Consider the following 27,564-nt stretch of genomic DNA (forward strand, 5'->3'; position numbering starts at 1 on the left):
CTCTGAGTGACCGGCCCCCCCGTGGGTCTGGGACGGGTCTGGGGGGCAGGGGGCAGGGGGCAGCCCCTGGGGGGAGGGGCAACACAGCCAGACAGGAGGGCACTGCAGTCAGTCAGTCATGGAATCTCCAGGCCTGCTGTGAGCAGGGTGCAGGGGCCCCAGAGGAGTGGGGGACCCCGAGGGGAGGGTGGGGGGCTGAAGGGAGGTGGGGTCCCCAGGGGAGGTGGGAGGGGCCCCAGAGGGGAGCAGGCGCAGGTGCCTACACCGCCTTCCGCCCGACCTGCCGCGATGGAAACGGAGCTGCGTGCCTGTGCCTGTCACCACGTTCTCCTTTAATGCAGCTCAGACCCCCTCGGGCTCAGAACGTGCGGATGGAGGGATGGAGACACAGACCAGGCTCTGCGCAAGGGGACGCCCCTGGGAGGGTGCGAGCCACGGGCCGGGCCGTCTTCCAGGTGAGAAGATGCTGTCTGTAGTGTCTGCAAACGTGTTCAGATTCTTAGTACTTTGGGTTAAAAAATATATTCTGAGACTGGGACGCAGCCGGCCCGAGCGACAGGCTCCCGGGCAGAGCAGCACAGCGGTGGTTTCTGTTCAAGGCTGACCTCAGTTTCAGCTTCAGGACTTCATCATGCAGCCTCCGGGCCTGGGGACAGAGCGGGGGTCAGGTCAGCCCGGACGCAGCTCAGCCGGCACCGTGTGGGCGGAGCCTGTGCCCCAGGCCTGGAGCCGCCCCCCCCCAGCGGTGGGCCCCCATGCCCCGGAAGCCTCAGCCCCCTCTGCTGGGGGTCTCCCTTACCCCCTCCCGCCCCCACCCCCACCCCACAAGCCTCAGCCCCCTCTGCTGGGGGTCTCTCTTCCCCCCTCCCGCCCCCACCCCGCAAGCCTCAGCCCCCTCTGCTGGGGGTCTCCCTTCCCCCCTCCCACCCCCACCCCCACCCCCACCCCCACCCCCACCCCCACCCCGCAAGCCTCAGCCCCCTCTGCTGGGGGTCTCCCTTCCCCCCTCCCGCCCCCACCCCGCAAACCTCAGCCCCCTCTGCTGGGGGTCTCCCTTCCCCCATCCCACCCCCACCCCCACCCCTCCGGGTTTCAGTGGAAGCGCTGGTTCCTCTTTGGAGCTGACAGACACTCACCATCTCCACGTCCCGGGCGGCCCTCCGGACGTCCTCGAGGGGCGCCAGCCCCTGGAACCTGCTCCTCCGTGCGCACAGCTGCGGGGCCTGCGGCTTCAGCGTCTCCTCCAGAATTGCCCCTCGGAGGCCGCTGCGGGGACAGGACGCGGGGACACCAAGCTGCCCACCCGCCCACCCCGGAGCGCCTTCTGTTCCCCCGGCCGGGAGGGACAGCGCCCCCGCCTCGGGCGCCCACCCACTGGGAACAGGCTGCCTCCCGCGCCCCCTCCTGCTGGACCTGCTTTGCTTGAAACCCTCAGGTTTACGGGAGACATTTCACACCGAGGACACTGCACTCAGCGCCTCGTGAAGCAGAAGGTGTCTGCTTCCAGCGGGAACACAGCACGGCCTCAGGGGTGACGCTGGACGGGTCTGCTCAGCGGGGCCCGGGGCAGCGTCCCCCACAGGACGTCGGGAGCGTGATGGGGAGGGTGGCCCCTGCCAGGGCTCTGAGACACCCCCCGGCACAGAGGCCGCCTGGGTCCTCTGGGCAGACCCCATGGCGAGGGGCCTGACTGCCCTCATCTCAGACCCCAGCTCCTGGGAAGTCCTGCCCACGGGGCGGGGTGTCTGTGCACAGACGTGGTGGGCCGTGGGCTTGCTAAGGGGCCACGGGGGCGACGTGGGATCCCAGATGTGCGAGCACACCCCACCAACTCCTCAGCTGCAGGTCAGACCCCCACGTGGCTGCCTTAACCCCACCGACAGACCCGTGACACTTTCCCAATTTCCAGGATGGGGGCGGAACAAGCCCTCTGCCACCCACAGGTCACAGCACAACCACCTTCCTGCAGAGCCCTCGGCCCAGCGCCATGGAGGGGGCAGGGCCGGGCCGGCAGCAGGTGCGGCCCCCCAGCCAGGCCGGGGGGGCCCAGGGACCGCGGGGTCAGGGCGGGCGGCGGGGGCGTGTCTAGGGGACGGAGTCACGCCCGGTCACCAACCTCGTTTCCTGACTTGCTTGCGGTGGTTTCTCTTTGCTTTCTTGCACTTTTCCAGGCGAATTCTTCGGTATTTTCTCGTTCTCTCTCGGGTCCAAGGCAAAGGAAATCTTTGCCGCCCCCTGGAAGACGCAGCAAGATCCTTTCAGGAAAACAGCCGCTGATGCCAAGGTAGCCACCGGGCACAGCACGCTCCTGCCCCACACGCTGGGGTCCCAACCCTCGGCGGGGGGGGGGGGGGGCCGAGGCCACAGCGCAGGACACGGGCGAGCAGACGGCTCCTTGGCGGCCCGGCCCAGGCACGGGCCCAACATACCTAACAGTGTTCGATCACTAAAGTGTGGGCTCACGCCTGACGAATAAAGCGGGGAAAGCAGAAGAAGCCTTGCAGTCAGAAAACCTGCATTACAGATTCATCGGCTTGGATCAGTGACGCGACGAACGGGCACAGACGGACTCTGAAGACGTGCCAGAAGCAGCAGAGCCAGCTCTCCCGACACAGACAGACCCTGTGGCTCCACGTGAGCTCACGGCCCCCACGCGTGTGCAGGGGCAGCTGGGGCTTAGGGGTGCCCCGAACTAGCCCCCTGCCGCCCGAGCCACGGCCAGTGAGCCCCGACTGCTCTCAGAGACCCCACAAGCTCCAACGGTGACCATCCAGCGTCTCAGCAGGACATCTCCGCCCTCCCTGGAAGCAGCTGCGACGCGTTCTTCTGGGCGGAGGGGCCCCGTGCGGGGGCCAGGAAGGCAGGATAAAGGCTGCGTGGTTCTGTAAGGATTCACAGACTTCTTAGGCCTTCCCTGGTGGGACAGCGGATAGGCGTTCACCGGCCAGTGCAGGGGACATGGGTTTGATCCCTGGGCCGGGGGGAGTCCACATGCCACGGGGCAGCTTAGCCCATGTGCCACAACTGCTGAGGCCTACATGCTGAAAGGCCGGAGAGCCACCGCTCATGAAGCCTCACAGCCAGAGCCCGGGCTCCACGACAAGAGAAACGGCCGCAGTGAGAAGCCCGTGCGCCGTGGAGTGTGGCCCTGCTCACGGCAACTAGAGAAAGCCTGCACCCAGCAATGGAGATCCAGCGCAGCCGAAAATAAACAAGAAAAGAATTCCCAGAGCACTGAAATTCATCTTGAAAACAACAAATTCCTTAAAACGTCTAGGTTAGAGCATTCCACAAAGCGACTGCTAGAGACTCATCAGCTCTAGGGCCTGAGGACGTCTCCCCTACATTTCTGGTCACGTGGGCCTGGTGTGTTTCACCTGAATTTGCTCCTCCGCCTCCCCACAGGGGCCGTCCCGCATCCTGCCTGATTCCTGTTCCCTGTCTACTGGGTTTGCCGTTTCAGAACTTTGCTTTCCCTCCTCCTCGCGCTGGCCACACCTGGACGCCTGGGTGGAGTCCTCCTGTGCCCTGACCTCGGCTCCCACGCGGACACCCAGTGCTCTGGGCTTTACACAGACCCTGTGCTCCTGGAGGTGCCCGGCCCCTGCTGTTGGGGTGCGTTCTCGCTGCTCTGCTGGGGTGCCCTGGGCTCCCACAGAACCTCTGATCCCGCGCCTCCCACCCCAGCCATTCTGCAGTGGTTTCCTCCTGAAGGGGACCTGAAAGATTTCTGCCGTCAGGGCTACAAGCTGGGGGCCCTGAAGCCCTGTAACCGGGATGCGAGTGGCAACACGGCAGAGCTGTCGCCCGGCGCTGCCTGCAGCTGCCCCCGCCCCTCCTGGACCCCTGGGAACCAGACCGACCCCCCAGCCCAGGGAGCTTAGACTTGTGCTTCTGAAGTATGCGAGTGCGTCTGTATGTGAAGTGTGTGAGTGTGTCTGTGTGTGAAGTGTGTATGTCTATGCATCAGGGTGCACAGCTGCTGCAGAGACTGTGTGTCTGTGTGAAGTGTGCGTGTGTGTCTGTGTGCATCGGGGTGCACAGCTGCTGCAGAGACTGTGGCTTTGTGTGTGTGAAGTGTGCGAGTGTGTCTGTCGGGGTGCACAGCTGCTGCAAGGACTGTGTGAGTGCATCTATGTGAAGTGTGCAAGGGCGTCTGTGTGAAGTGTGAGTTCATGTGTGTGCGTCAGGGTGCACAGCTGCTGCAGGGACTGTGTGTCTCTGTGAAGTGTGCAAGTGTGTGTGTGAAGTGTGTGAGCGCATGTGTGTGAGTTGGTGCACAGCTGCTGCAGAGACTGTGGGTGTGTCTGTGTGTGTGAAGTGTGCGAGTGTCTGTGTGCATGTCGGGGCACACAGCTGCTGCAGGGACTGGGTGAGTGTCAGATGGGAGAAGGCTGGGGCAGTGCCGGGGCGGCAGGGGGGGTCACGGAGGGCTAATCTGCTAGGTCACCTCTAAGTGGGTCACCAGGCCGGCAGGCCACCTGCGTCACCAGCTCCAGCCCAGCAGCACCAGACTGACTTCAGAAGGAGCCTAAGGCCGGGGGAGGCTGGGGGGCGGGGGGAGCAGGAGCCGGCCTGCTTGTCCCCTTTCCCCCTCCCCGCCCCCGCTGGGACAGCTGCCGCGCAGACCAGCGGACTCAGAACCTCCTGCTCCCTCCTGCCCAGGGCACAGGGTGGGGGAGGGAGGCCGTGCTGCACACGTGGGGTTGCGGTCAGGCCCGCCTGCCGCGGCCCCCGAGCAAGCGCTGGGTCCAGTGGGCGTCTCTTAGACGCGCCGGGTCCAGTGGGCGTCTCTTACACGCACCGGGTCCAGTGGGAGTCTCTTACACGCGGACGCCTACTTCTGCCTTTGAGACACGAAGGGTGTGATTCCGGCCGCACCCCTAGCCCCGTGTCACTGTTATCGGAGCCCAGCACATGGACTCCAAGGTCACTGACAAGCCGCTGGGTTCAGAGCATCATGAAAAACAGGACACCACGCTTTCAAAAGAGTGGGTGGTGAGTCACGCGGCTCGGGCCCCTGCCTGGGCCAGAGGAAGCTTCCTGACCGGTGCAGGGGGTGGACAGGACGTCGGCGACTCCTGCAGAGCCCACAGCCAGGCCCTGGGAGGCCTGGCGCCCCTGTGTCCACGTGGGCCAGCCTGGCCCGGCCCTTCCGCCAAGCTCGCGGGACGGGGGATGTGGTGGACGGAGCCCCCCGCCATGCCTGTGTTGTCCCCTGCAGATGACGCTGAGGGCCGCTTACGTGCGTCCCACCTACAGGCCGCCACACGATTGCTTTTCCTTCTCTGAGAGAGGCCCCCAGAAGTATCCCAAGAATTTAGTGACTTTAACTCTCCTGGACATGCTCCTGGAAGCGGACGGCCTGCAGCGGGCCCTCCACGGCCCCGTCGCTTTAGGCTGCCCCGAGTGCCTGCTGGCCGCTGTTCACAGCTGGAGCGCCGAGAACCCTGGCTTCTCCTCTGGATTTCCTGCCACCTGGGCTTCGTCTGCAACCTGCCTGTCCTACCCTTTGCTCGTTTGTCTACTGCACTCTTTAAAAAGCCTATTTGTGGTTTTCCTTTATATATTATATTATTCTTTTGTTACAAATATATGTCACAAATAACCTCCCCATCCTTTGACTTTGATTATAGTATTTTAGACCATGAAAGTACTTCCGCTTTTAGTTCGCTATTTTTAGTTTCAGAATTGTTACATTTAACTTAGGAGGGGAACTGCTACCCCAGGTTTACAGACACTCTTCAGTTCCTATGCTATGAATGCTAGTAACAAAGTGACGAGATGCCCTATTTCTCTGTAACTACAAGATATACAGAACGGCACAAGCTTCTTCTTGCACAGCATCACGGAAGTCACTTCCAGCTGGAGGGCAGCACGCAAAAAGGCGTGCAAATACCGCGCCCTGGGCCACCGCCGCCCCGTGGCAGCAGCGCCTCAGTGCCCGTGGTTGGATGGAGAGAGAAGCAAAGTGCAGTCCACACACGGAACGCCACTCGGCCCCGAAGAGGAAGGGATTTCAACACAGGCCACAATGCCGACGAGCCTTGAGGACGCGATGCTCTGTGACATGACCGTCGTGGCGCACACGCAGGGTGCCCTCACTCACGGGGGTCCCAGGAGTCAGACACAGAGGGTGGGGAGGGGGAGGGGGAGGGGAGCCAGTGCCCCACGGGCACAGAGCTGTAGTTTGGGAAGACAGGAAGGCCCTGCAGATGGATGAGGTGGTGCTTGTAGAGCGCCGGGACTGCGTGAAGTGCCCCTGAACCGCGCGCTTAACCCCGGTCCAGACAGCACGTGGTCTGTTACGGGCACTTAGGCACAAGTGGCTCGTGGAGGCTCCCCGATGGGCACCATGGCCACGATGACGCGTAAACCCAGCCCTGCAGCAGGGCCCTGGCCTCTAGGGGTCACCTTGACGATCCCCTCTGTGCTCCGGGGAGGAGGAGGTGCCCTCATCGCCACGAAGAGGCTGCGGGGGGCGGGGGGTGCAGGTGGAGGGAAAATCGGCCTCTTGGGCACGGGGGGAGGGGAAGAGGTCTGCTGCCCGTCTCGTGGCCTGTGGCCTAGACTGTGGACCAGAGTCCGGTTTGGGGGCCCCGGGGCCGCCATCGTGAGCCCTTCCGCTGCCTGATCAGCACCCAGGTGGGCTGAGTGCCTGCAGAAGGGAGCAGGGGAGCCCAAGGGACTCCAGAGGGACAACAGGCCAGCACATCTCCGCACGGCCGGCCCAGGCTGTCTGCTGGGGCAGGGCACCTTCACAGTCCAGCCAGCGGCTGCCTGGAGCCAGGAGCCAGGAGCCTGTGCAGGTTGAGGTGGACGGTCACCAGCCCCACCCCGGCTGTGCAGACACACTGGGGGGGGCTGGGCCCTGGGCAGAGCGGACGGGCTGCAGGGGTCCCTGGGGCCCTGGGCAGGGGCAGAGTGACTTCATTACTGGGGTCTCCCGAGCAGGGGTGGGGGAATACAGACACAAGGCTGCCCTGAGCAGAGCAGGTGATGAGGCCTGGATGCCAGGACAGAGCCGCTTGGGGAGCACGAGAGAGGACTGGCCGGGCTCGGGATGGCCCTTGGGAGGGATGGGGAGGCCGGGGGGCGAGGACAGCCAGCCTCTCACTGGACCTCAGAATGAGCAGGCCGGTGGGGGGGGGTCCCCAGGACGGCACAGCCCCCCAGAGGAGGGTGCGGGGCAGTGATGCCCGCTCTGGGAGGACCCAGGCCTGAGCTGCAGGTAGGAGTGAGGGGTGAGCTGTGGGGGAAGGGGTCTGAGCGCCCACAGGGAGCTCCTGGGAGGCCAGGCAGCGGGGCTGCAGAGGGGTGGCCGGGGGAGGCCGGGACAGGGTGGACGAGCTGGTGGTCTCTGTTTTCTGCGTGAGGTCACCGCTGGCAGAGGGACAGGACGGCGAGCTGACGGGCTTTGCAAGGCAGGCCGCCTTCGCGCAGGTACCTGAATAGCCCGGCCCCCTCCCCACCGCCTACCCGGCTCCGGGCTCCTCCGCGGACGCCCCCTCCCGCCCCCTCCCGCCCCCTCCCGCCCCCTCCCGCCCCCACAACGTACTGGGTTCCTTCGCGGGGGCGGGGCTGGCAGGCGCCCGGGCTCCTCCTCCGGCCTTCGCCTCGGCACCTGGGCGCGCTCCCTCCACTCCTGCAGCGCTCGCTTGTCTCTGTGGGGGGCGGGGGGGGACAGCAGAACGTGAGAGCTGTGGGTAAAGCGGATCTCAGCTCACCAGAGTTTCTACGGTCACTTCTAGAGCTTCACAGAAAAGCCCGTCAGTCCGGGCCCCCCGCCCAGAGGGCAGACGCAGGCCCGACACCCGGGCCTCCCGGCAGCGCTTGGCGCCTCCGAGTCTGTCTGGACCTCCCGGCAGGGACCAGCCCGGCCCTGGCCAGCCCCTGCCCGCTGAGGCACCAGGGCCCTTGCCAGGAAGGCCCAGCTGGGGCCGCGAGCTCCACAGCCAGGGCCTCAGGCATTCACGGGTCTGCACGCGGCCCGGGGTGGGGAGTGGGGGGCGCACGCCGACCCGCCCGCTCGCTCTCCGCCGACTCTTGAGCCTCATCAGGAGCCTGAGCCCCGCCTCTGCCGCTCGGCGCCTGCGGCTGGGCTGTTGGCAGCGTATCACCCGCTGCACCACAAACCCCGGATGATGCCCGGGGGCTCGCTGCCTCCACGGTGCTGGGCACGACGCCCGGGAGGTCCCCGGCTGAACAGAGCCCAGCCCCGCCTGGGTAGCAGGGCGGCGCTGGGACGGCGGGCCCAGGGCTTCACCCACTGAGCTCCAGGTCTCTCCAGCCCAGGCGGCGGCCACTCGCCTGTTTGAACCAAGTCCTGAATCTTCCCAGTGCCGGTCCTCGGGGCGAACCCTTCCGGCCACCAGTCCTGGCTCTCCGTTTCCTCTCCCGGCAGAGCCTCCCAGACTCACCCGCCCCACCCCACCACCTGGGCCCCCGCCCGGAGGCGCCAGATTCCCTCCGTCCTCAGGGTCACGGGTGCTGGGCCCTCCTGGGCTCCTGGCAGTCGCCCTTCAAGGGCCTCTGTCCTAGGTTCCAGCACAGGCTTTGGTGCTCCAAGCAGAGCACTTCGCCCCCTGCAGCCCCGCTGCGTGGCCTGCCAGGAGTTCCCTGTGGGCGCTCAGACCCCTTTCCTGCAGCTCACCCCTCACTCCTGCAGCTCAGGCCTGGGTCCTCCCGGAGCGGGCGTCACTGCCCCGCACCCTCCTTGGGGGGCTGTGCTGTCCTGGGACCCCCCACTGGCCTGCTCATTACAGGTCCAGTGAGAGGCTGGCTGTCCTCGGCCCCCACCCCCTCTGGCCTCCCGGGAGGGCCAGGCGCCCCCTTTGCACTGGCACAGAGCCCTCCTCACCTGCAGGGCTGCCCACCCCCAGCCCCACGCCGCTGCCCACAGGAAGCTGGGACTCTGCGACCGCAGGCGCCTCTGTCACCTCTGTGTGACACCTCACAGGGGGTCTCGGTCGCCTCTCAGGAAATGGGCTGGAAGGGACCCGCTCCTTAAGAGGCACAGACTGAGGTCCTGGGGAGCCGCAGGAGCACAAACAGCCGGGGGCCGTGCGGAGGCTCGGCTGCTGGACAGCCCCACGCTGGGGCCAGGGGCACCGACTGTGGTCTCAGGCCCAAGGCAGAGAACCAGGAGGGAGCTGCCACCTACCCTCTGACTCCAGAGCTGCTCAGAGAGGGCAGGCAGCACGCTGGGCCTCCCGGAGCCTGACCGGGAGCGGGGGGCTTGTCTGCCCTGCCTCTTGGGTCCCCAGCCCGGCGCCCAGCTGAGCCGGAGAGTGGGAACAGCGGCTGCAGGGCCGTGAATGACAGAGGCAGAGGTGCTCGGGAGGGGCGGTGGGCAGCCACCCCTGCAGACCTGCCTGGATGGGGAGGGGTGGTGGGGACCTTAGGGGGGCACAGTGGGGGCACAGCGGGCTCCATGTGGCATGCAGGGGGACAGACACCCTGGGGGGACGGAAGGGCGGCCAGGGGGAGCCCAGGCCACACAGTTTTGCTCAGCCGCGCCATCAGTCACGGGGTGCAGGGCCCTGGGGTGGGGACACTGTGTTCCCTGCCCCGGTTTGAGCGCCCTGCCCCGCTGACCTCCTGCCGGACCGCCCACCGGCCAAACCCAACCAGAGGGTGGGGGCATCGGGCACGCTGGAGGCAGTCTGTCAGGGCGAAGTGGAGACGGGCAGTTGGAGGGGCTGGAGGGCAGAGGGCGGACAGTGAGACCGGGACCAAGGTGACCCCCCTCGAGGCCGACCCTGGGGTAGGGGCAGGATGAGTCCACGGGCAGCGTGCTACTGTAAGCAGCTTCCCTTCAAAAAGGCCTGTGAGCTCATGATGAACAGGAGAGGACGGACTCGGGGAGGAATGGGGATGATAAGGAAGCAGAGGAGGGCACAGGCCGGCGGTGGACAAGGGGCCCGTGCCCAGCCACGGGGACAGCGCGGCGGCTTCCGGCGTGGCCAAGACCCCTCGGTGCCCCGATCCCGACTCTGGGGCCCCCCGACCCCAGGGCCCCCCAACCCTGACCCCGGGGCAACCCTGACCCTGACCCCAGGGCCCCCCCCGACCCTGACCCCGGGGCAACCCCGACCCCGGGGCCCCCCCGACCCCAGGGCCCCCCCCCGACCCCGACCCCGACCCCAGGGCCCCCCCAACCCCAGGGCCCCCCCGACCCCAGGGCCCCCCCGGCCCTCGGCACGCCCCCCGACCCCGACCCTGGGGCCCCCCCCGACCCCCAGCACCCCCCCCAACCTCACCTCCTGCTCCGCTCCTGAGCCTGCCTCTCCCGCAGCTCCCGGAGGGCTAGGCCCCTGCTCTCCCGCAGCTGGCTGGCACGGACCAAGGCCTGCTTGGCGGACCAGGGCAGGACGCCCTGGAAAGAAGGCATCTTCATCCTACGACGACACGAGGTTGTCAGCTGAGCACGTCATGCAACCCGAGACGGGCCCTGGGGGTGAGCGCGGGGTGCGGGCGGCTGCCTGCAGAAGGGTCATGGTCGGTAGGCAGGGCCTCCACCCCGTCCCCAGGCCAGGTCGCCACTGGATGACATCTGAGACCAGGTGAGACTGGGCCGCTGCGGGAAAAGGTTGGCGTGGACCTAGATGAACGAGGTCATCGGGGCCTCTGCGGGGGAGCCCTGTGCTGTGAGCCCAGGGCCACAGCCAGGTAGTGACCCTCCCCACGGCGATGGCCCTCCAACGATGCTTTCCTTTGAAAAATTCTCAAACCTACAGAATGGGTGAAGCGACGACGCAGTGAACACGTGCACCCTTTTCTTGTGGATCTAAGCTCTTCTGTTTTCCAAGGCTAGCGCCCAGCGTAGCCTTGTCAGCTCGGATGGGCCCGTGCTCAGTGTCACAGGCTTTCACCACAGACTCGCTGGGCACGTGTCCACACAGCCCGCGGGGCTGCAGACGGGTGACCGCTGACCACGTTCTGTGCCCTGGACGTGACGTCACCGCTTGTGCCGACGTATGAGCTGTGTTCGCCAGTGTTACTGGGTCAGGTTCTCTCTGCACACACACACATCCACACACGTGTGCACACCACGCGCACACATACCACGCACACACCACGCACACACAGACACCATGCACACACACACCACACACACACACACCATGTACACACACCACGCACACACACACACCATGCACACACACACACAGCACGCGCACACACACACACCACGCACACACACACACCACGCACACACACCACGCACACACACACACCATGCGCACACACACACACACCATGCACACAGACACCACGCGCACACACACACACCATGCGCGCGCACTCACACACACCATGCACACAGACACCACGCACACACACAGACACCACGCACACACACACACCAAGAACGCACACACACCAAGCACACACACAGACACCACGCACACACACACACCACGCACACACACACACCATGCGCACACACTCACACACACCATGCACACAGACACCACGCACACACACAGACACCACGCACACACACACACCAAGAACGCACACACACCAAGCACACACACACACACACCTCGCGCACAGACACCACGCGCGCACACACCACGCACACACACACACCACGCACACACACAGACACCATGCACATGGCGTCTGCATTTTTCTTTTACGTAACCTCTTGCTCTGAGCCTGTTTCCCCGCCCCGCCCTGGTCTGGGTGACTGGAACCCTAAACCGGGGCTGGCACTTGCCACGTCTTGAGATGGCGATGTGGGCACACATCCACCTGACATTGTAACAGGGCCTCGCAGAACAACGAGACTGCCTGCGGGAACCAAGTCCAGCCTCGCCTTCCGCCATCACCTGAAGAGGGGCCTCGGGTTGGGGAGTAGCTTCCCCTTGGAGCTCAGCGCGGCCCTGAGGTTGGGGGGCAGCTCCGCCGGCAGGAGCTGGTTCCCCAGCGCCCCCGCCTGCTCATTCTCCACGATCTCCTGCCGCAGCTTCCAGAACCGCCGGATCTCCTCCTCGCTCGGCCAGTCCTCCGGGGGCTCGTGCAGGCCTAGTGTTTCAGCAGGCGGCAAACAGTCCACCTTTTCTGTGACCATTCTTCCCTTTGGCTCCTGACAACGAATGGTTTCTTTGTTAGGCACGCGCTCTTCGGGTGAGTCTGACAGGGGCTGTGGCAGATCACTTATGGTCATCTTCTTAACTGGGGAAATGGAGAGTGAACACAAGGACGTTTTAGTAGATTGCACCTCCACCGCCCGAGACGCACCCAGCCTGGAGCCCTCTCCCTGCAGAGAGAGGGCTGGGGGCGGTCCCTGCACAGAGAGGGCTGGGGGGATCCCTGCACAGAGAGGGCTGGGGGCTCCCTGCGTAGAGAGGGCTGGGGGCTCCCTGCGTAGAAAGGGCTGGGGGCTCCCTGCGTAGAGAGGGCTGGGGGCTCCCTGCACAGAGAGGGCTGGGGGGCTCCCTGCACAGAGAGGGCTGGGGGGCTCCCTGTGTAGAGAGGGCTGGGGGGCTCCCTGCATGGAGAGGGCTGGGGGGCTCCCTGCACGGAGAGGGCTGGGGGCTCCCTGTGTAGAGAGGGCTGGGGGGCGGTCCCTGCACGGAGAGGGCTGGGGGCTCCCTGTGTAGAGAGGGCTGGGGGCGGTCCCTGCACAGAGAGGGCTGGGGGCTCCCTGTGTAGAGAGGGTTGGGAGGCTCCCTGCACAGAGAGGGCTGGGGGGCGGTCCCTGCATGGAGAGGGCTGGGGGGCGGTCCCTGCACGGAGAGGGCTGGGGGGCTCCCTGTGTAGAGTGGGCTGGGGGGCTCCCTGTGTAGAGAGGGCTGGGGGGCTCCCTGCACGGAGAGGGCTGGGGGCTCCCTGTGTAGAGAGGGTTGGGAGGCTCCCTGCACGGAGAGGGCTGGGGGGCTCCCTGTGCGCCAGGCCCTCACGCTCCACATAAGTCCGTATAAATGAAGGTATCTTCCCCATCGAGATCTCCTAGTACCTGCTTCTAATTGATGCTCAGCCCCACACACCTGTCATTATTTTATTACCGCGCTTTTGCTGAGTTGAGACACTTTGATCTCTAGGAAAGTCAAGTGAGAAAACTGGCCCCAAACATATCCATCCCGATGTGCACCAGATCCCTCATTGGTCGTTAGGGCCACAGCACCCCGCAGATGGGGTCATCGGCCTCACACGGCCTCTGTTCTGGCAGGACCCGCATGTGCTGACTGACAGACAGACAGGGCCCGGGCCTGCTGCGGACTAGGAGCAGGGGCTCGCCCACCAAGCCTGGCCTCAGCCTGGGCACACGCCCCAGACCCAGTGGCCCCTGGTGTTCTTCAACACATGGAGACAGCTTTGCCCGTCCAAGTCACCTTCTGGTGCAAAGCAAATTCATCTTCAGCTTTTCAGCCTAATTGATTTACTATTTTCTACGCTTTTCCCCGGTTGATCATGTATCTATTATGTTAGAACCAATACAGCCCTCTTTGTAAAAATACAAATAAAAAATACAATGGGACTGAAAGATGATGAGTTTTAACTACACAATAAAATGTTAAATTCTAAACAATATGTTCAGTGTCACTAGTTACAACTTTGTTTCTTGAAGCAGAGGCCGCTCCATGTTCCGGGGAGACCGTGGACTGTGGGCGGGTGAACACCTGGACTCACAGGCTGGCAGGACAGCATCTGCCCTTCGGAGCCCTGGCCTGGGTCTCCTCCCGCGGGAACCCGGGGGCGGCCCAGCGGGGTGCAGCTCATGTGAGCCCAGGTCGGCCTGGTCCTGACCACCACGTGCTGGGGGCCGGTGTTTTTTTTTTTTTTAAAGAAAAATAGTTTTCAAAATGGGCAAAGACATGCTTTAAAAAGTCTTAAGAAGTGACAAGAAACGAGCGTGTGTCCAATTTGCTTGTGGACAATTGACTCAGCGTCAGAGACAGACGGGAACAACAGCGAACGGAGGAGGAGTGATGCCAGCAGAGAGAGTTCTTACAGTCAAGCAAAAGGGCAAAATGCAAACACGGTACACAAATGCTGAGTATCACCCCATGCGCCACGAAAACAACTAATGCCTGAAAATGGAGACCACTGTTTTGACTTGGCATTTGGTGTTTTTCTAGGTGACTCCTGGGGTGGTCACCTCGTGGGGGACTGCAGGTGAGGATGGCTTCGTTTGAACCACCCCCGCGAGCTTTTACCCAAACCCACCCTCGACAAGCTCAGTGACGGGCACCGAGGATGCAAACCCGTGCACACGGAAGCAGGAAGACGCGCGGCTCTGAGTGAGCCCAGTGGGGCCGCGCCGGGCGCCCTTACCCCTCGTGCCTCCCCGGGGCCCCGGTGTTACAGTGCGTCCTAACAAGCGCGCCACCCACCTTGACGGGAGCCGTCTCGGGGGGCCGCGTGCTCGGCCGCGCAGATCTGCAGGAAGGTCAGGATGGCCACCAGCCCCTTCTGGACCACAAGCGGAGGCGGGAACTCCAGGGGGCAGTGGCGCAGGCTCAGGGCCTTCAGGGTGGTCACGCTGCCTGCGGGAGAGCAGACCTGTCAGCGGCGCCGCCTGGCCTGGCAGGAACCGGCCCCCAACACCAGGGACAGAAAGCCGGCCGAGGATCTGGGGCGAAAGGTCACAACAGATGCCTGAGATCTGCCTCCAAAAAAAAAGAAAATCTCTGCAGGGGAGATGGGTTCTGCGGATGAAGATCATGGTGGTTATAAAATTAAATATGTAAACAGAAGCGGCAACCGCAGCCCTCAGGTGAAAACCAAAATACAAAGATGCTGTCATATGCTGTCTCAAAGACCTGTTTAAAACAACAACAGAAAAACTACAGGTCATACAGAAAAGGAGGAGGAGGAGGAGAATGGGATGTATTCTCAGGAAACACACCCTTTGCAGAAACTGTCTCCCAGTTGGTCCAGGTGCTGGATTTAGCACACAGAAGCTTCAAAACAGTCATTTTAAATGTGCTCAAAGAAATGAAAAAAATAAAAAAACCCGTGTTTAAATGATTAAAGGAAAATGTAGTGAAATGACTCAACAAATGTCAATAAAAAAGTAGAAACTACACAAAAGAAGCAAGTGGAAGTTCTGGAGTTAAAATTACGAAGACTGAGATGAAAATTGACCGGAGGGGCTCACAGCAGATGTGAGATGGAGAGGAAACAGCAAGGGAACTTGAAGATGGAGGAGTAGAATATCCATCCGAAGATCACAGAGGAGAAAGGGCTAAAACCAGAGCAGAACCTCCGGAGACGACGGAACAACGGCAGGTGTGTAAACGTGTGTAAGGAGAGCAAAGATGCAGAAAGGCGCAGAAGAGTCACCCGAGGAGACCGCAGCCGAAGAGGCCCCAGAGGCGACGGCAGACACGCAGCTGCGCTCTCAGGATCCTCAGAGGGGTTCACACTGAGAACGTCGTGGCGCAACTGCTAAAAGACCAAGAAAATAACCCTGGAAACAAGTCATTACGTAAAGGGACCAGCCACAAGGTCTAGTTTTCCCAGTGGTCATGTATGGATGTGAGAGTTGGACCATAAAGAGGGCTGAGAACCAAAGAACTGATGCTTTCAAACCGTGGTGCTGAAGAAGACTCTTGAGAGTCCCTTGGACTGCAAGGAAATCCAACCAGTCCATCCTAAAGGAGATCAGTCCTGGGTGTTCATTGGAAGGACTCATGTTGAAGCTGAAACTCCAATACTTTGGCCACCTGATGTGAAGAGCTGACTCATTGGAAAAGACCCTGATTCTGGGAAAGATTGGGGACAGGAGGAGAAGGGGACGACAGAGGATGAGATGGTTGGATGGCCTCACCGACTCGATGGACATGGGTTTGGGTAGACTCCGGGAGTTGGTGATGGACAGGGAGGCCTGGCGTGCTGCAGTCCATGGGGTCGCAAAGAGTCGGACACAACTGAGCGGCTGAACAACAAGACGTCGATGGCTGAGTTCTGTCAAGAGCAATGGTGGCGGAGGACGGTGAGCATCGGGCTCAGGGTGCTGGAGAAAACCTGCCGATCAAGCATCTGAGTCCACCCAAACTGTCCTTCAAGACCCCAGATAAAAGGAAGGCCTTCCGGAATGGACTCACATAGAAACAGAGAATACGAACTGGCCTGTAATCATTTAAAACATGAACTGGTAATTATCGCCCCCCCCAGCCCCACCCCACACACAATCTCAAGTACAGGTGAAAACCACTGAACAAAACGGACGAGCTTAACAGTAAACTGGACACAGCAGAAGACAGAACCGATGATCTCAAAGGCAGGTCAACAGAGAATCCACGACGGTGGGATGCAGAGGGGAGACAGAAGCCGGGAAAAGGAGCACTCAAGGCATCTGAAACAGAACCACACGTACCCGTCAGGAGCGCCAGATGCGAGGAAAAGGCATGTGGGAGACACGACACCCAGAGAATCGACGTCGGCCCCAGGGTTCCCCAAACCCGAGAAAGGCATCAACAAGCACCTTCAAGCAGCTCAGTGAACCCTGAGCAATGAAGCACAAAGAAAACCACGCCCAGGCGCACCGCAGGCAGACGGCTGAAGGTCAAACGAAAAGACGACTTTGAAAGCAGCCAGAGGAAAAAAGACGTTACCTCTATCAAAACTGCTGACTTCTGAACAGATGATGGAATCCACACAACAACACAGACATCTCCAAAGTACTCAGTCCCTACAATCTGGCTTCCCACACACTCAGCTAAAACATCCTTCAACAACAAAGGGAAAATAAAGATGACCTTTAAGAAAACCTGGGGCAGCAGGGGATGAGATGGTTGGATGGCATCACCCACTCACGGACGTGGATCTGAGCAAACTCCAGGAGACAGTGGAGGACAGAGGAGCCTGGCATGCTGCAGCCCACGGGGTTGCAAAGAGCCGGACACGACTTAGCGACTGAGCAGTAACAATAATTCTTTACCGTAAGATTCAGGGTAACACAAAAGAAGATGTTCCCACCAACAAAGTTGTCCCGGATGGAAGACGAAGCTTCAAGAAGGGAAGAGCAGCAGAGGGTGACCACGTGAGACATGCAAACAAGACAGACTGCCCACGGGATCCGGCCCCGCCTGAAAGCAAAATGCGCAAAGACAACAGCACCCAAGGCAGGAACCCGGGCAGGAGGAAGCCAGGAACCCGGGCAGGAGGAAGCCAGGAACCCGGGCAGGAGGAAGAGCCCTTCACAGGGAAAGTGAGCAGAGATGAGCACACTCCAGGCACCCACACCCACGTGGATGAACCTCTGGGGCACCTCGCGGAGCCTGACGCCAGATCACCCAGAGTACCCACGGGACGAGGCAAGTGCAGAAGCTTAGCGGGAGTCAGGAAGGAAGGCCCTTTAAACACATACTGGGCAGGGGTGGCGAGTGGGAACGCTCTCAAGGCAAGCAAAGAAGGGCGAACAAAGACCCTGCTGGCCGAGGGGAGGGGCAGCTGGACTGGGAGGCCGCCTGGGCCCACAGAGCCTCGATGCTGCCCTCCCTGAGCACCGCAGCGCCCCGCGTCCGCACTGCTCACACACGTGTGCGCATGCAGGACCTCAGCGTGACAGTGGCAGCCCTCGCGAGCCCGAAACCCACCTTTCATTTCATTGTTTGTCAACACTTACCTAGCTCCACGGGTAACATCCTGATGGGATTTCTTTCTAAAAGCAAAGTTTTCAAATGCCTTCAAAACAAGACAAAAAATACATAATTTAGCAAGCAGGAAATCAAATGAGCATCACATTTCTTCACCTGTCTTCTCTCTGCGGGGGTGGCTTCCACGCAGACATGCACACGTTCCCCCCACACTCTGCTCCGACAGCCAGCAGCCTTGCCACCTAGCAGCTGGTCGGGCTCGGCCTCAGCGCTGTGGGCGCTGGGACCAGGCAGCTCTTTGGGAGAGCCCGTCCCCTGCCCGGAGGATGTTTAGCAGCATCCCGGTCCCACCCCACTAGACGCCCCCTCCCCAAGAGTGACAACCTCAGGATCTGCAGACGCTGCCAAGCACCTCCTTGGGCACGACTGCCCCGTCACATACGCTGCCGGACACTTTTAACCTTCTCTCCCTGCTAGTGGCTCACACAGCCACGACATGGACAGGGAGAACGTTAACGCTGGTGTTGTTTTGATTAGGCTTTTTCGAAAGTTTAAGGCTTTTAATAAGCCCATAATTACTTAAAATTTCTAATGAACATGTTTTTGGCTCTTCAGCATGCTGATCTAATTTTAATGACATAACGGGTTATAAACCACATGCAAAATTATATCTTAGACAACATTCAGCTGCTGGCTTTCAGTGGCAAAATCAAAGAATTCTCAAGTTTGAGGCCGTGTATTTGTTTCAAAAGGAAGAACAGGGCTTACGAGAAGCAGCGCTGGTTTATTTTTACCCTTGAGGAGCGCTTACTCTCCGGACCGAGTGCCATTGCTAAGTCGGCGGTGGACCAAGAGCGTGACGCAGGTCTCAACAGAGTAGCCGAGGGCCCTGTGATGAGCGGGGCTTCCGAAAGCCCCCCCGACACACACTCGGGGACGCTGGGGCCACCGGCCACACTGGCGGGGACCCTGAGCAGGTGGAGTGGGCAGAGCCGCTTGTCATACCGCTCCAGGCCCTGGGGCACGGCCCCCGGAAGACCCAGGAGCTCGGGGAGACGGCTCCTGGGGTGTCCCTACCCTGGGTGCCCGAGACGCCCACTGCCAACAGAAAGGAGCTGCTTCCTGCAGAGCTGCATCAGGCCCGGCGGCTAGTGGGGGCTTTTCTCCCCTGCTACATGCAACACAACACCCACTTCTGTGAAATACTTTTAAAACCAGTGCACAGCCATCCAGGCGAGTGAAGGGCTTTCTACAGCCCCTTCTCTGTGTTTCACGGGGGCTGCGATGACTCCTCTAGGAAGGGGGCCACCCTCAGACCCCTCTCTCCCTCCCACACCCTCCACCAACCTCAATGCCATTGGCTCTCCCGCGTGGACAGCTGCAGGGCCTCCGGACGGGCCTGCCCCCTCCCTGCAAACCTCTGTGACTTCCTGCCTCTTCCGTGATGAAATTCAAATCAGCAATCGTCCTACAAGCTCGAGACTCCCTTTCCGGGCACTGCCTGCCGCCTCCCCTCCTCTGCTCTGTCCCCAGGGACGGGCCCACCTCAGCGCCCTTGCAGTTGATGTGCCCTCTGCCACGGACATGCTGACACTACAGGAGGGTCTGAAATTCAACTCATGAGGTTTCCTCAAGGTCGACGGGCTGCCAAGAAGGACTGGGCCTGGGGCCAAGGCGCCTGAGAGAAGGGTGGCCTCACGCTGCATGTGGCTCTGGGGGGTGAATACCGGCTGACCTGCGGCTGCTGGGGGGCTGCGGGGGTAGGCAGTTTGGCCTCGGTTCTAGAAGTGGGGTGCTAGGAGACGCCTGGCACCTGGGTGGCAGGAGCTCAGCAGGACAGCGCAGAGCGTGCTCCAGGGTTTCTGGTTTCCCCAGATGGGAAGAGCATCTCACTGTCTGCTGGGAGCCAGTGCGGTCACCATGGGCCCTCAGGAGCGGAGCCGCTGGTCTGCATTCATCAGTACTGCTACTATTTCTGACTCGGGAGTCAGAGATGGAACCTGCTTGTGGGGCGAGGCGCTGGGGTGCCGGCGTGTTCCTAAGTACTAAGTGTCCTAAGTGATAACTATGTATGTGCTTTGGGGCTTCCCTTGTAGCTCAGTCAGTGAAGAATCTGCCTGCAGTGCAGGAGACCCGGGTTCAATCCCTGGGTCAGGAAGATCCCCTGGAGAAAGGAATGGCAACCCACTCCAACATTCTTGCCTGGAGAATCCCATGGACAGAGGAGCCTGGCGGGCTACAGTCCATGGGGTCACAAGAGTCGGGCACAATTTAGCAACTAAACCAACCACACCACACGTGCTTTCAGTACCTGCAGCCACCACACCTCTAAATGGCTTTGAAGACCCCACTACACGCTTCTGTTCCCAAGTCGAAATTCATGGGAGGAGTGGGGGAGAGCGAGGCAGCCAAAGACAGGCACTCGGGCACTTTAAAGAGACGATGACAGACAGACACGCCACTCACTTGTGACAGCCAATCCCAGAGGGCAGCGCGGTGACCCTGTTGAAACGCAGGTCCAGCCACGAGAGGTTGGGCAGCAGCTGGAAGAAGTCTTTAGGAATCGTGCACAGGGCATTTCGCTGAAGGTGCAATTGCTTCCGGGGGGAAAAGAAGAATGTTTCGTCAGCCAACTAAATTCTAAAACATGATGTATCCTCAAAACATTTCCACTATGACTGCAATCACAAATAGCAAGTTGAAAGAAAATGCGAATGTTTCCCCTGAAATAGTTGAAACGGGAAACACAAGCATCAGAAAGTCAAGGCTTGGGGGCTTCCCTGGTGGTACAGTGGTTAAGAATCTGCTCTGAATGCAGGGCATGCGGGTTCAGCCCTGGCGGGCAGTGAAGACCCCACTTGCTGGGGGCTGCTACGCCCATAGGCCGCGGCGAGAGACACCGCAGGTCACAAATCAGACCCGATCCGACCTAATAGTTCTTTTAAAAAAATTAAAAAGTGAGAAAGATGAGGCCAGGCCTCCCGGCCAGGCACTTCCCGCCCGGACGCGGCTTCTCTCCCGGCTGGTGGTCGAGACGCCACTGCTGAGCACACCCACCTTTCCCACCAACTAGAACACCCACCTTCATCCCCGGCGTGTCTGCATCCTGGTCCCCTCCCCAGGCCCACACGCAGTGTCCGCGGCCTGCCGCCCAGAGGATGAGGGCGGGCGCTGTGTCTGGGTCTCGGTTCTTAGGTCAGGAGGCACTTAAAGGGAAACCAAAGGGCACAGGGGCTGAGCTGTCAGCTGTGGAGTCACTGGGGCTGAAAACGGCCACAGCAAGTTAGCCGGTGACTGTCACACTGGACGTCTGACCACCGCCCAGTGGGCCCTTGGGTCGCCAGTCGCCACCGTAGACCAGACAGGGCAGCGCAGAAGGGCAGCGGCCGGGACACACGCACGCTGGCCCTCGCGGCGTGCACAGCTGCGACACCGCCGTCAGAGCAGCCGGGGGGAGGCCGACGCAAACACCTTCTCTGCTGCTGCTGCTGCTACGCGCTGCGTGGATTTGCCTTCGCACACACGTCAGTCTCAGTCGCTCGGTCGTGTCCGACTCTCTGCGACTCCATCCATGGATTCTCCAGGCAAGAATACTGGAGTGGGCTGTCATTCCCGTCTCCAGGGATTTTCCCGAGCCACACACATATGCACCTTTATACTTCTATTTACCAGGGCGGCAGAGTGGAGAACTTAAGGACACTGGCCGGGAAACCAGGCTCCCTGGGTTCAAATCTCGATTTCGGAAAATCCGTGAGCTGTGCGCCCTGGAGCAGGTTCCTGAGCCCCTCTGTGCTCCGGGCCTGGCCTGTGACGGGGCGCACGCCCGGGAGCACGGTCTCCGCCGCGCTGTCACAGCCCTGGGCGCGCGGCAGGCACTCCTCCGGCACCAGGGTCTTGGCTCCCAGCTCTGCCGCCAACACCACCTTCCAAGTCCCTCCCAGCGCATGGCAGATGCTTGAGACACGCTGAAAACACAATCCCGAGTCAGCTAAGACGCCGCCGCGTCGCTCCCCGTAGCCGGGGGACTGCGTGGTGACCGGACTCGGCTTGTGGACGCCGTCGCTCCGGGCCACTCCCGGCCCAGCCCCCGGTCACCTTTAGGCGCTCTGTCTCCCAGGCTCAGCACTGAAGCCGCAGGTCCTCAGAGACAAGTCGGCCCCCGGGCCGGTCTGACTGCATCACACGGGCCCACCCTGCCCCCCACGTTCCGTGAGGCCTCGTGAGGACGGGGAGGGCGTCCGTGTCCCCTGACTGTGAGGGTCTCCGCGGGAGTGACTGGAGGCTCTGGAGGGTGTTGCTATGGCTGCAAAATGCACCCGTAACCCCTGAAGGGCCACAGCTCCGAGTGGTCACCTCTCTCGGGGATTTGTTGCCACAGTAATAAGGTTGACACCTCTGTATTCTGAGAGGCATAAATAAAGTCCCTTCTTTAAGCCTAAAGAAGGCTTCCTCCTCCTTTTACACATGAAGGCACCAGGAGTCTACGCTGCTGGGATCCTTGTTCAGAACTGAGCGCGCTTGCTTCATTAAAAGTGGCGTATTATAAGAAGACACAGTAATTTACTCGTGGAGGGCAGTGTGAAGGAAACAGCAAGACCAGTGGTGGCCTGATAGCAAAAACAGGGTGTGGAACACAACCAGGGTTAGGCAAGTAAGCAGCCACTCAAAGTCTAGGTACACAGCTACATGTATTGGGGTGGCCAAGAAGTTCATTCATTTCTTTCCATGTGATGGTTCTAGTAGCTCTCCTTTAACTTCACTGGAAACAGTTTTGTTATACTGTGACAGCTGTCATGTCCGTGTACATTTTTTTTAAAAAAACTTAACAAAATTGGTGAATCTTTGTGCAGCCATTTAAATACTGAAGATGGAAGAAAAAAAGCAACATTTTCAGCATCTTTTTGACGGAGCGTGCATACACAAAAGCTTTCTTATTTCGAGAAAGGCAAGACTGAGATTGAAATGCAAAATGTGCCGTGTATGGAGTATGTGCTGTGACTGATCAAAGGTGTCAAAAGTGGTTTGTGAAGTTTTATGCTGCAGATTTCTCACTGGACGATGCCCCATGGCTCAGTACACTACTTGAAGCTGACAGCCGTCAAACCGAGACACAGAACAATCAAGGTCACACCACACAACTACACAGGAGACGGTGGACACACTCAAAATGTTCCAAGCAAGCACTGAAAAGCATTTGCACTAGCTTAATTATGTTCATCGCTTTGATATTTGGGTTCCACGTGAGTTAAGTGAAAAAAACCTTCTGTACCTTATTTCCACATGTGATTCTCTACTTAAACATAACAAAAATGTTCCATTTTTAAAACACCAGGCAAGGAAAAATGGATACTGTACAAAAGTGTGGAACAGAAGAGATCATAGGGCAAGCGAAATGAACTACCACCAACCACACCAAAGGCTGGTCTTCATGCAAAGGTGAGGTGATGTATGGGAGGGGGTTGGCAGGGAGTCCTCTGAGCTCCTTCTGGAAAACCACACGATCAGGTCCAATAAGTACTGCTCCCAGTGAGACCAACTGAAAGCAGCATGCCACGAAAAATGTCCAGAATTAGTCAACAGAAAAAAAACAACCTCCCATCAGGATAATGCAAGAGAGAATGATTCTTTGGTGACCAGGCAAACACTGTTACAGCTTAGCCGGGAAGTTCTGATTCATCCTCCGTATCCAGCAGATGCTCCACTTCCGGATGTCCATTCATTTCAGTCTTTACGAAACTCTCTTAATGGAAAAATTTCAATTCCCTGGAAGACTGTAAAAGGCATTTGAAACAGTTCTTGGCTCAAAAAGATAAGCTTTGGGAAGATGGAATTATGAAGTTGCCTGGAAAATGGCAGAAGGTAATGGAACAAAACAATGAATAGGTAGTTCAACGAAGTTCTTGGTGAAAATGAAAACTGTCTTTTATTTTTACCTAAAAATCGAAGAAACTGTTCGGCCAACCTAATAAAAGCACTGAAAACCGTCAATCAGCAGGCTAACAGTGCAACATGTGGGGGTGTGTCCTGTGTGGACACTGTTTTGTATGCTGATCATTTAAACCTCCTGATAAACCATAACAGAAGCAGAAGATGGTAAGAAGAGGTAGCAAGAATATACAGAAGAACTGTACAAAAAAGATCTTCACGACCCAGATAATCACGATGGTGTAATCACTCATCTAGAGCCAGACATCCTGGAATGTAAAGTCAAGTGGGCCTTAGAAAGCATCACTACGAACAAAGCTAGTGGAGGTGATGGAATTCCAGTTGAGCTATTTCAAATCCTAAAAAATGATGCTGTGAAAGTGCTGCACTCAATATGCCAGCAAATATGGAAAACTCAGCAGTGGCCACAGGACTGGAAAAGGTCAGTTTTCATTCCAATCCCAAAGAAAGGCAATGCCAAAGAATGCTCAAACTACCGCACAATTGCACTCATCTCACACGTTAGTAAAGTAATGCTCAAAATTCTCCAAGGCAGGCTTCAGCGATATGTGAACTGTGAACTTAGAGATGTTCAAGCTGGTTTTAGAAAAGGCAGAGGAACCAGAGATCAAATTGCCAACATTCGATGGATCATCGAAAAAGCAAGAGAGTACCAGAAAAACATCTATTTCTGCTTTATTGACCATGCCAAAGCCTTTGACTGTGTGGATCACAATAAACTGGAAAATTCTGAAAGAGATGGGAATACCAGAACACCTGACCTGTCTCTTGAGAAACCTGTATGCAGGTCAGGAAGCAATACTTAGAACTGGACATGGAACAACAGACTGGTTCCAAATAGGAAAAGGAGTACGTCAAGGCTGTATATTGTCACCCTGCTTACTTAACTTATATGCAGAGTACATCATGAGAAATGCTGGGCTGGAGGAAACACAAGCTGGACTCAAGATTGTCAGGAGAAATATCGATAACCTCAGATATGCAGATGACACCACCCTTATGGCAGAAAGCGAAGAAGAACTAAAGAGCCTTTTGATGAAAGTGAAAGAGGAGAGTGAAAAAGCTGGCTTAAGGCTTAACATTCAGAAAACTAAGATCGTGGCATCCCGTCCCATCACTTCATGGCAAATAGAAGGGGAAACAGTGGAAACAGTGGCTGACTTTATTTTTCTGGGCTCCAAAATCACTGCTGATGGTGACTGCAGCCATGAAATTAAAAGACGCTTACTCCTTGGAAGGAAGGTTATGACCAACCTAGACAGCATATTAAAAAGCAGAGACATTACTTTGCCAACAACGGTCCATTTGGTCAAAGTTATGGTTTTTCCAGTGGTCATGTATGGATGTGAGAGTTGGACTATAAAGAAAACTGAGTGCCGAAGAATTGATGCTTTTGAACTGTGGTGTTGGAGAAGACTCTTGAGAGTCCCTTGGACTGCAAGGAGATCCAACCAGTCCATCCTAAAGGAGATCAGTCCTGGGTGTTCATTGGAAGGACTGATGTTGAAGCTGAAACTCCAATACTTTGGCCACCTGATGCGAAGAGCTGACTCATTGGAAAAGACCCTGATGCTGGGAAAGATTGAGGGCAGGGGGAGAAGGGGACGCGACAGAGGATGAGATGGTTGGATGGCATCACCGACTCAATGGACATGGGTTTGGGTGGACTCGGGGAGTTGGTGATGGACAGGGAGGCCTGGTGTGCTGCGGTTCATGGGGTGGCAAAGAGTCAGACACGACTGAGCGACTGAACTGAACTGAACTGATAAACCATGAAAACAAGGTGAGGTTCAAGGAAGTTGCCTGACTCTTGGGCAGTGAGAGAACTGCTGACCCTGGACAGTCTCCGTCAAGCTGTGCAGAGAGAACTTTGTTGTAGAACTCGCTGGAGGAGACAGACCCGCTGGATCTCAAGCAGGCGAGGCCCGATCCCATGAAGGCACCAGGCCCACAACAGAATCAAGCACTGGGCATGGGCAACGCTGTGGGGTGAGAAAGGTTTTACTGAAGTTTTTAAGGGGTATTGTGGTTTTTCTTTTTTAAGATTTTTTTTTTTTTGATATGGACCGTTTTTTAACTCTATTGTTTTTGTTACAATACTGCTTCTGTTTTTTGTTTTGGTTTTTTGCCTGAGAGGCATGTGGGATCGTAGCTCCTGACCAGGGATCAAACCCACACCCCCTGCGCTGAAGGCAAAGGCTTAAGCACTGGACCTCCAGGGAGGTCTCAGGGGTGTTGAGTTTTGAATAAGAGACCAAGTGTGTCTTCAGCAAGTTTCCACCCACCATGGGCTTTTCACTTAAGATGTTTCCGAGGAGAGGACATTAGCGTCTGGCTGTTTCCCTGCTGGAATTTCTCATTTTGCAGTGAGCAGCACATGAAACCCCAAGCTAACCCTCTTCCACCCCATTTTAGAATTTCTCTCTAAAAAGAAATCTACAAGTGAGCAAAGCCTTCATTCACATCTACATGGCATGCGTGTACCAAGACCAGAGGGCACCCCACTTACTCTGAGGTTGGGGACTTTAAAGATCTCCCCAAAATGGTGAAGACCACTTTGACTCAAGTCTAAAATCGCTGAGGAGGAGAAGATGATCCCCTTGTGAACGTCTCTGGAGGCGGATGTGGGCCTGCTCCCAGCCTGGCCAGCACTGCTCTCCGAATCACCAGCCCCGCAGGGAACCAAGGGGGAACCGCTCCCCTCCATCAGTGCGCTGGGAGAAAGCACTCCTCTGGCGACCACCGCGCATCCTCCTGGGTGTGGAGTCACCTGGAGAAAGGGGCGGGGAGGGGAGACACATCAACAATGGGTACGCGGCACAGTCACGCTTTCAGGGCGGCTCGGCAGGCCTGCAACGACTGCACTAGCTTACAAAAACCTGCGCGTCTAATAAACAGCATCATAAACCGGACTTCGGTAAAAACAAAGTGGGCTGCAATAAGGTTCAGATTAAACTGCTCCGCTCCTCTCTCTGCACCTCGGAGTTCCAGACCTAACTTTTAATTCCTGGAAAATGCAAAAGAGGAATGGCTTCTCGAGGGATGAAACCAATCAGAACGGTTCTAAATCCACAAGCTGGCATCTCCCTCCCCTGAGTGCCTAAGGGGCTCTGAGCTCGCCCTTTCTTATTTGCAGGTCTGAGTCCTTCACATCAGCGTTTCGCTCAGCTGGGGTGGTGCTGCCAGCTCGGGTGTCTGCTGTGTGTCCGTCCCCCCAATTCAGGGGCGGGGAGTGCGAGGCCCGCGCCCCCTGGGCCTCCCCCTGCAGCTCCAACCTCCGCAAACCTCTGCACCAAGAGAAAGACTCAGGATCGCGAGCGGGCGGGGCGGGCCGCGCGGGGGCTGGGAGGCAGCGTCCCCACCGAGCGGGCCGCGCCACCCGGCGCCCCCAGCCTCTCCCGATGGGTCCCCGTGCCGGCCCACAGCCCGTCCTCAGCCGCCCGCCCGGGCGTGGAGGGCCCAGCGGAACAATGGAGGCCGCGGGACACGCGGTCGCCATGGAGACGCCCGGCCGTACGGCGGCCCGCGGGCGCCAAACAGCGCGGAGGGCGCGTGAGGACGGTGCTGCGCCTGCGCGCGCGGGTCTGGAGGTAAGGCTTCCGCCGCGCCTGCCGCCCGCGCCCTTCTCTGCTGGGCGGCCGGTGACACGGGCGGAGGTGGATCGTTCCCGACAAAGGGGACAAGGGGCCGAGGCCCAGAGAGTCCTGCTGCGGGAGGGAGGGGGCCGCGGGGAGCGGCCGATCGCACGCACGGGAAGGCTGGCTTTCCAGGTGGAGCCCCCGGCGTCCGGATCCTGGACGCCCTCCCTGCCCTTTACCTCCCTCCCTGCGGCAGGCAGCCGTCCTCCCTCCTGGGGTCACAGGATGGCGGTCCCGGCTGCACTCGTCAGCGCGACACCCAGCGCCCAGGGGGACAAGGGAGCCCCCCCAGGAACTGTCCCTAAGATCCGGCTGGAATGGCTTCGGACACCTAGGCCCGTCACCGGGAGGGAAATGAAGCCCGTCAGGGTTTGTCTCGGGCTGAGCCTCCGCCCCTAGCGCCCAGGTAGAAAGGTTTGCGC

The 27,564-nt window shown here is 59.2% G+C and overlaps 1 protein-coding gene across 18 annotated transcripts; it reads right to left on the reverse strand.

Annotated features, from left to right (window-relative positions):
• Positions 1-311: 311 nt before the first annotated feature.
• Positions 312-27,564, reverse strand: LRRC27 (leucine rich repeat containing 27). Of its 18 annotated transcripts, none has more exons than XR_014077636.1 (13): positions 26,790-26,956; positions 26,014-26,274; positions 20,025-20,155; positions 17,588-17,646; positions 14,349-14,501; positions 11,841-12,186; positions 10,263-10,400; positions 7,559-7,664; positions 2,430-2,882; positions 2,117-2,235; positions 1,137-1,266; positions 606-646; positions 312-479 (listed from the first exon to the last, which is right to left on the reverse strand). XR_014077636.1 is itself a non-coding variant. In XM_081572875.1 (12 exons), exons 2-12 carry the CDS (start codon positions 26,209-26,211, stop codon positions 359-361), a joined length of 1,542 nt encoding a protein of 513 aa, XP_081429001.1. In that variant the 5' UTR covers positions 26,212-26,274; positions 27,322-27,564; the 3' UTR covers positions 312-358. The 18 variants fall into 18 exon arrangements, 16 of the variants coding, with proteins under 16 accessions (XP_081429001.1, XP_081429006.1, XP_081428999.1 ...); XR_014077637.1 differs by having other exon boundaries at positions 26,780-26,956; XM_081572875.1 differs by lacking the exons at positions 2,430-2,882; positions 26,790-26,956 and adding an exon at positions 27,322-27,564.

This window comes from Giraffa tippelskirchi, chromosome 2 (assembly GCF_054371585.1).
Source record: "Giraffa tippelskirchi isolate mGirTip1 chromosome 2, T2T-mGirTip1v1.2.pri, whole genome shotgun sequence".
Classification (NCBI taxonomy): Eukaryota; Metazoa; Chordata; class Mammalia; order Artiodactyla; family Giraffidae; genus Giraffa; species Giraffa tippelskirchi.

Coding starts and splice junctions, on each gene's coding strand:
- LRRC27 (XM_081572875.1), bottom strand. CDS start 26,211: ATGGAGGGGAGCGGTTCCCCCTTGGTTCCCTGCGGGGCTGGTGATTCG. Junction 10,401..11,840: donor AACCCGAGGCCCCTCTTCAG/GTGATGGCGGAA, acceptor GTGTCGTCGTAG/GATGAAGATGCCTTCTTTCC. Junction 1,267..2,116: donor CAAGCAAGTCAGGAAACGAG/GTTGGTGACCGG, acceptor CTGTCCCCGCAG/CGGCCTCCGAGGGGCAATTC.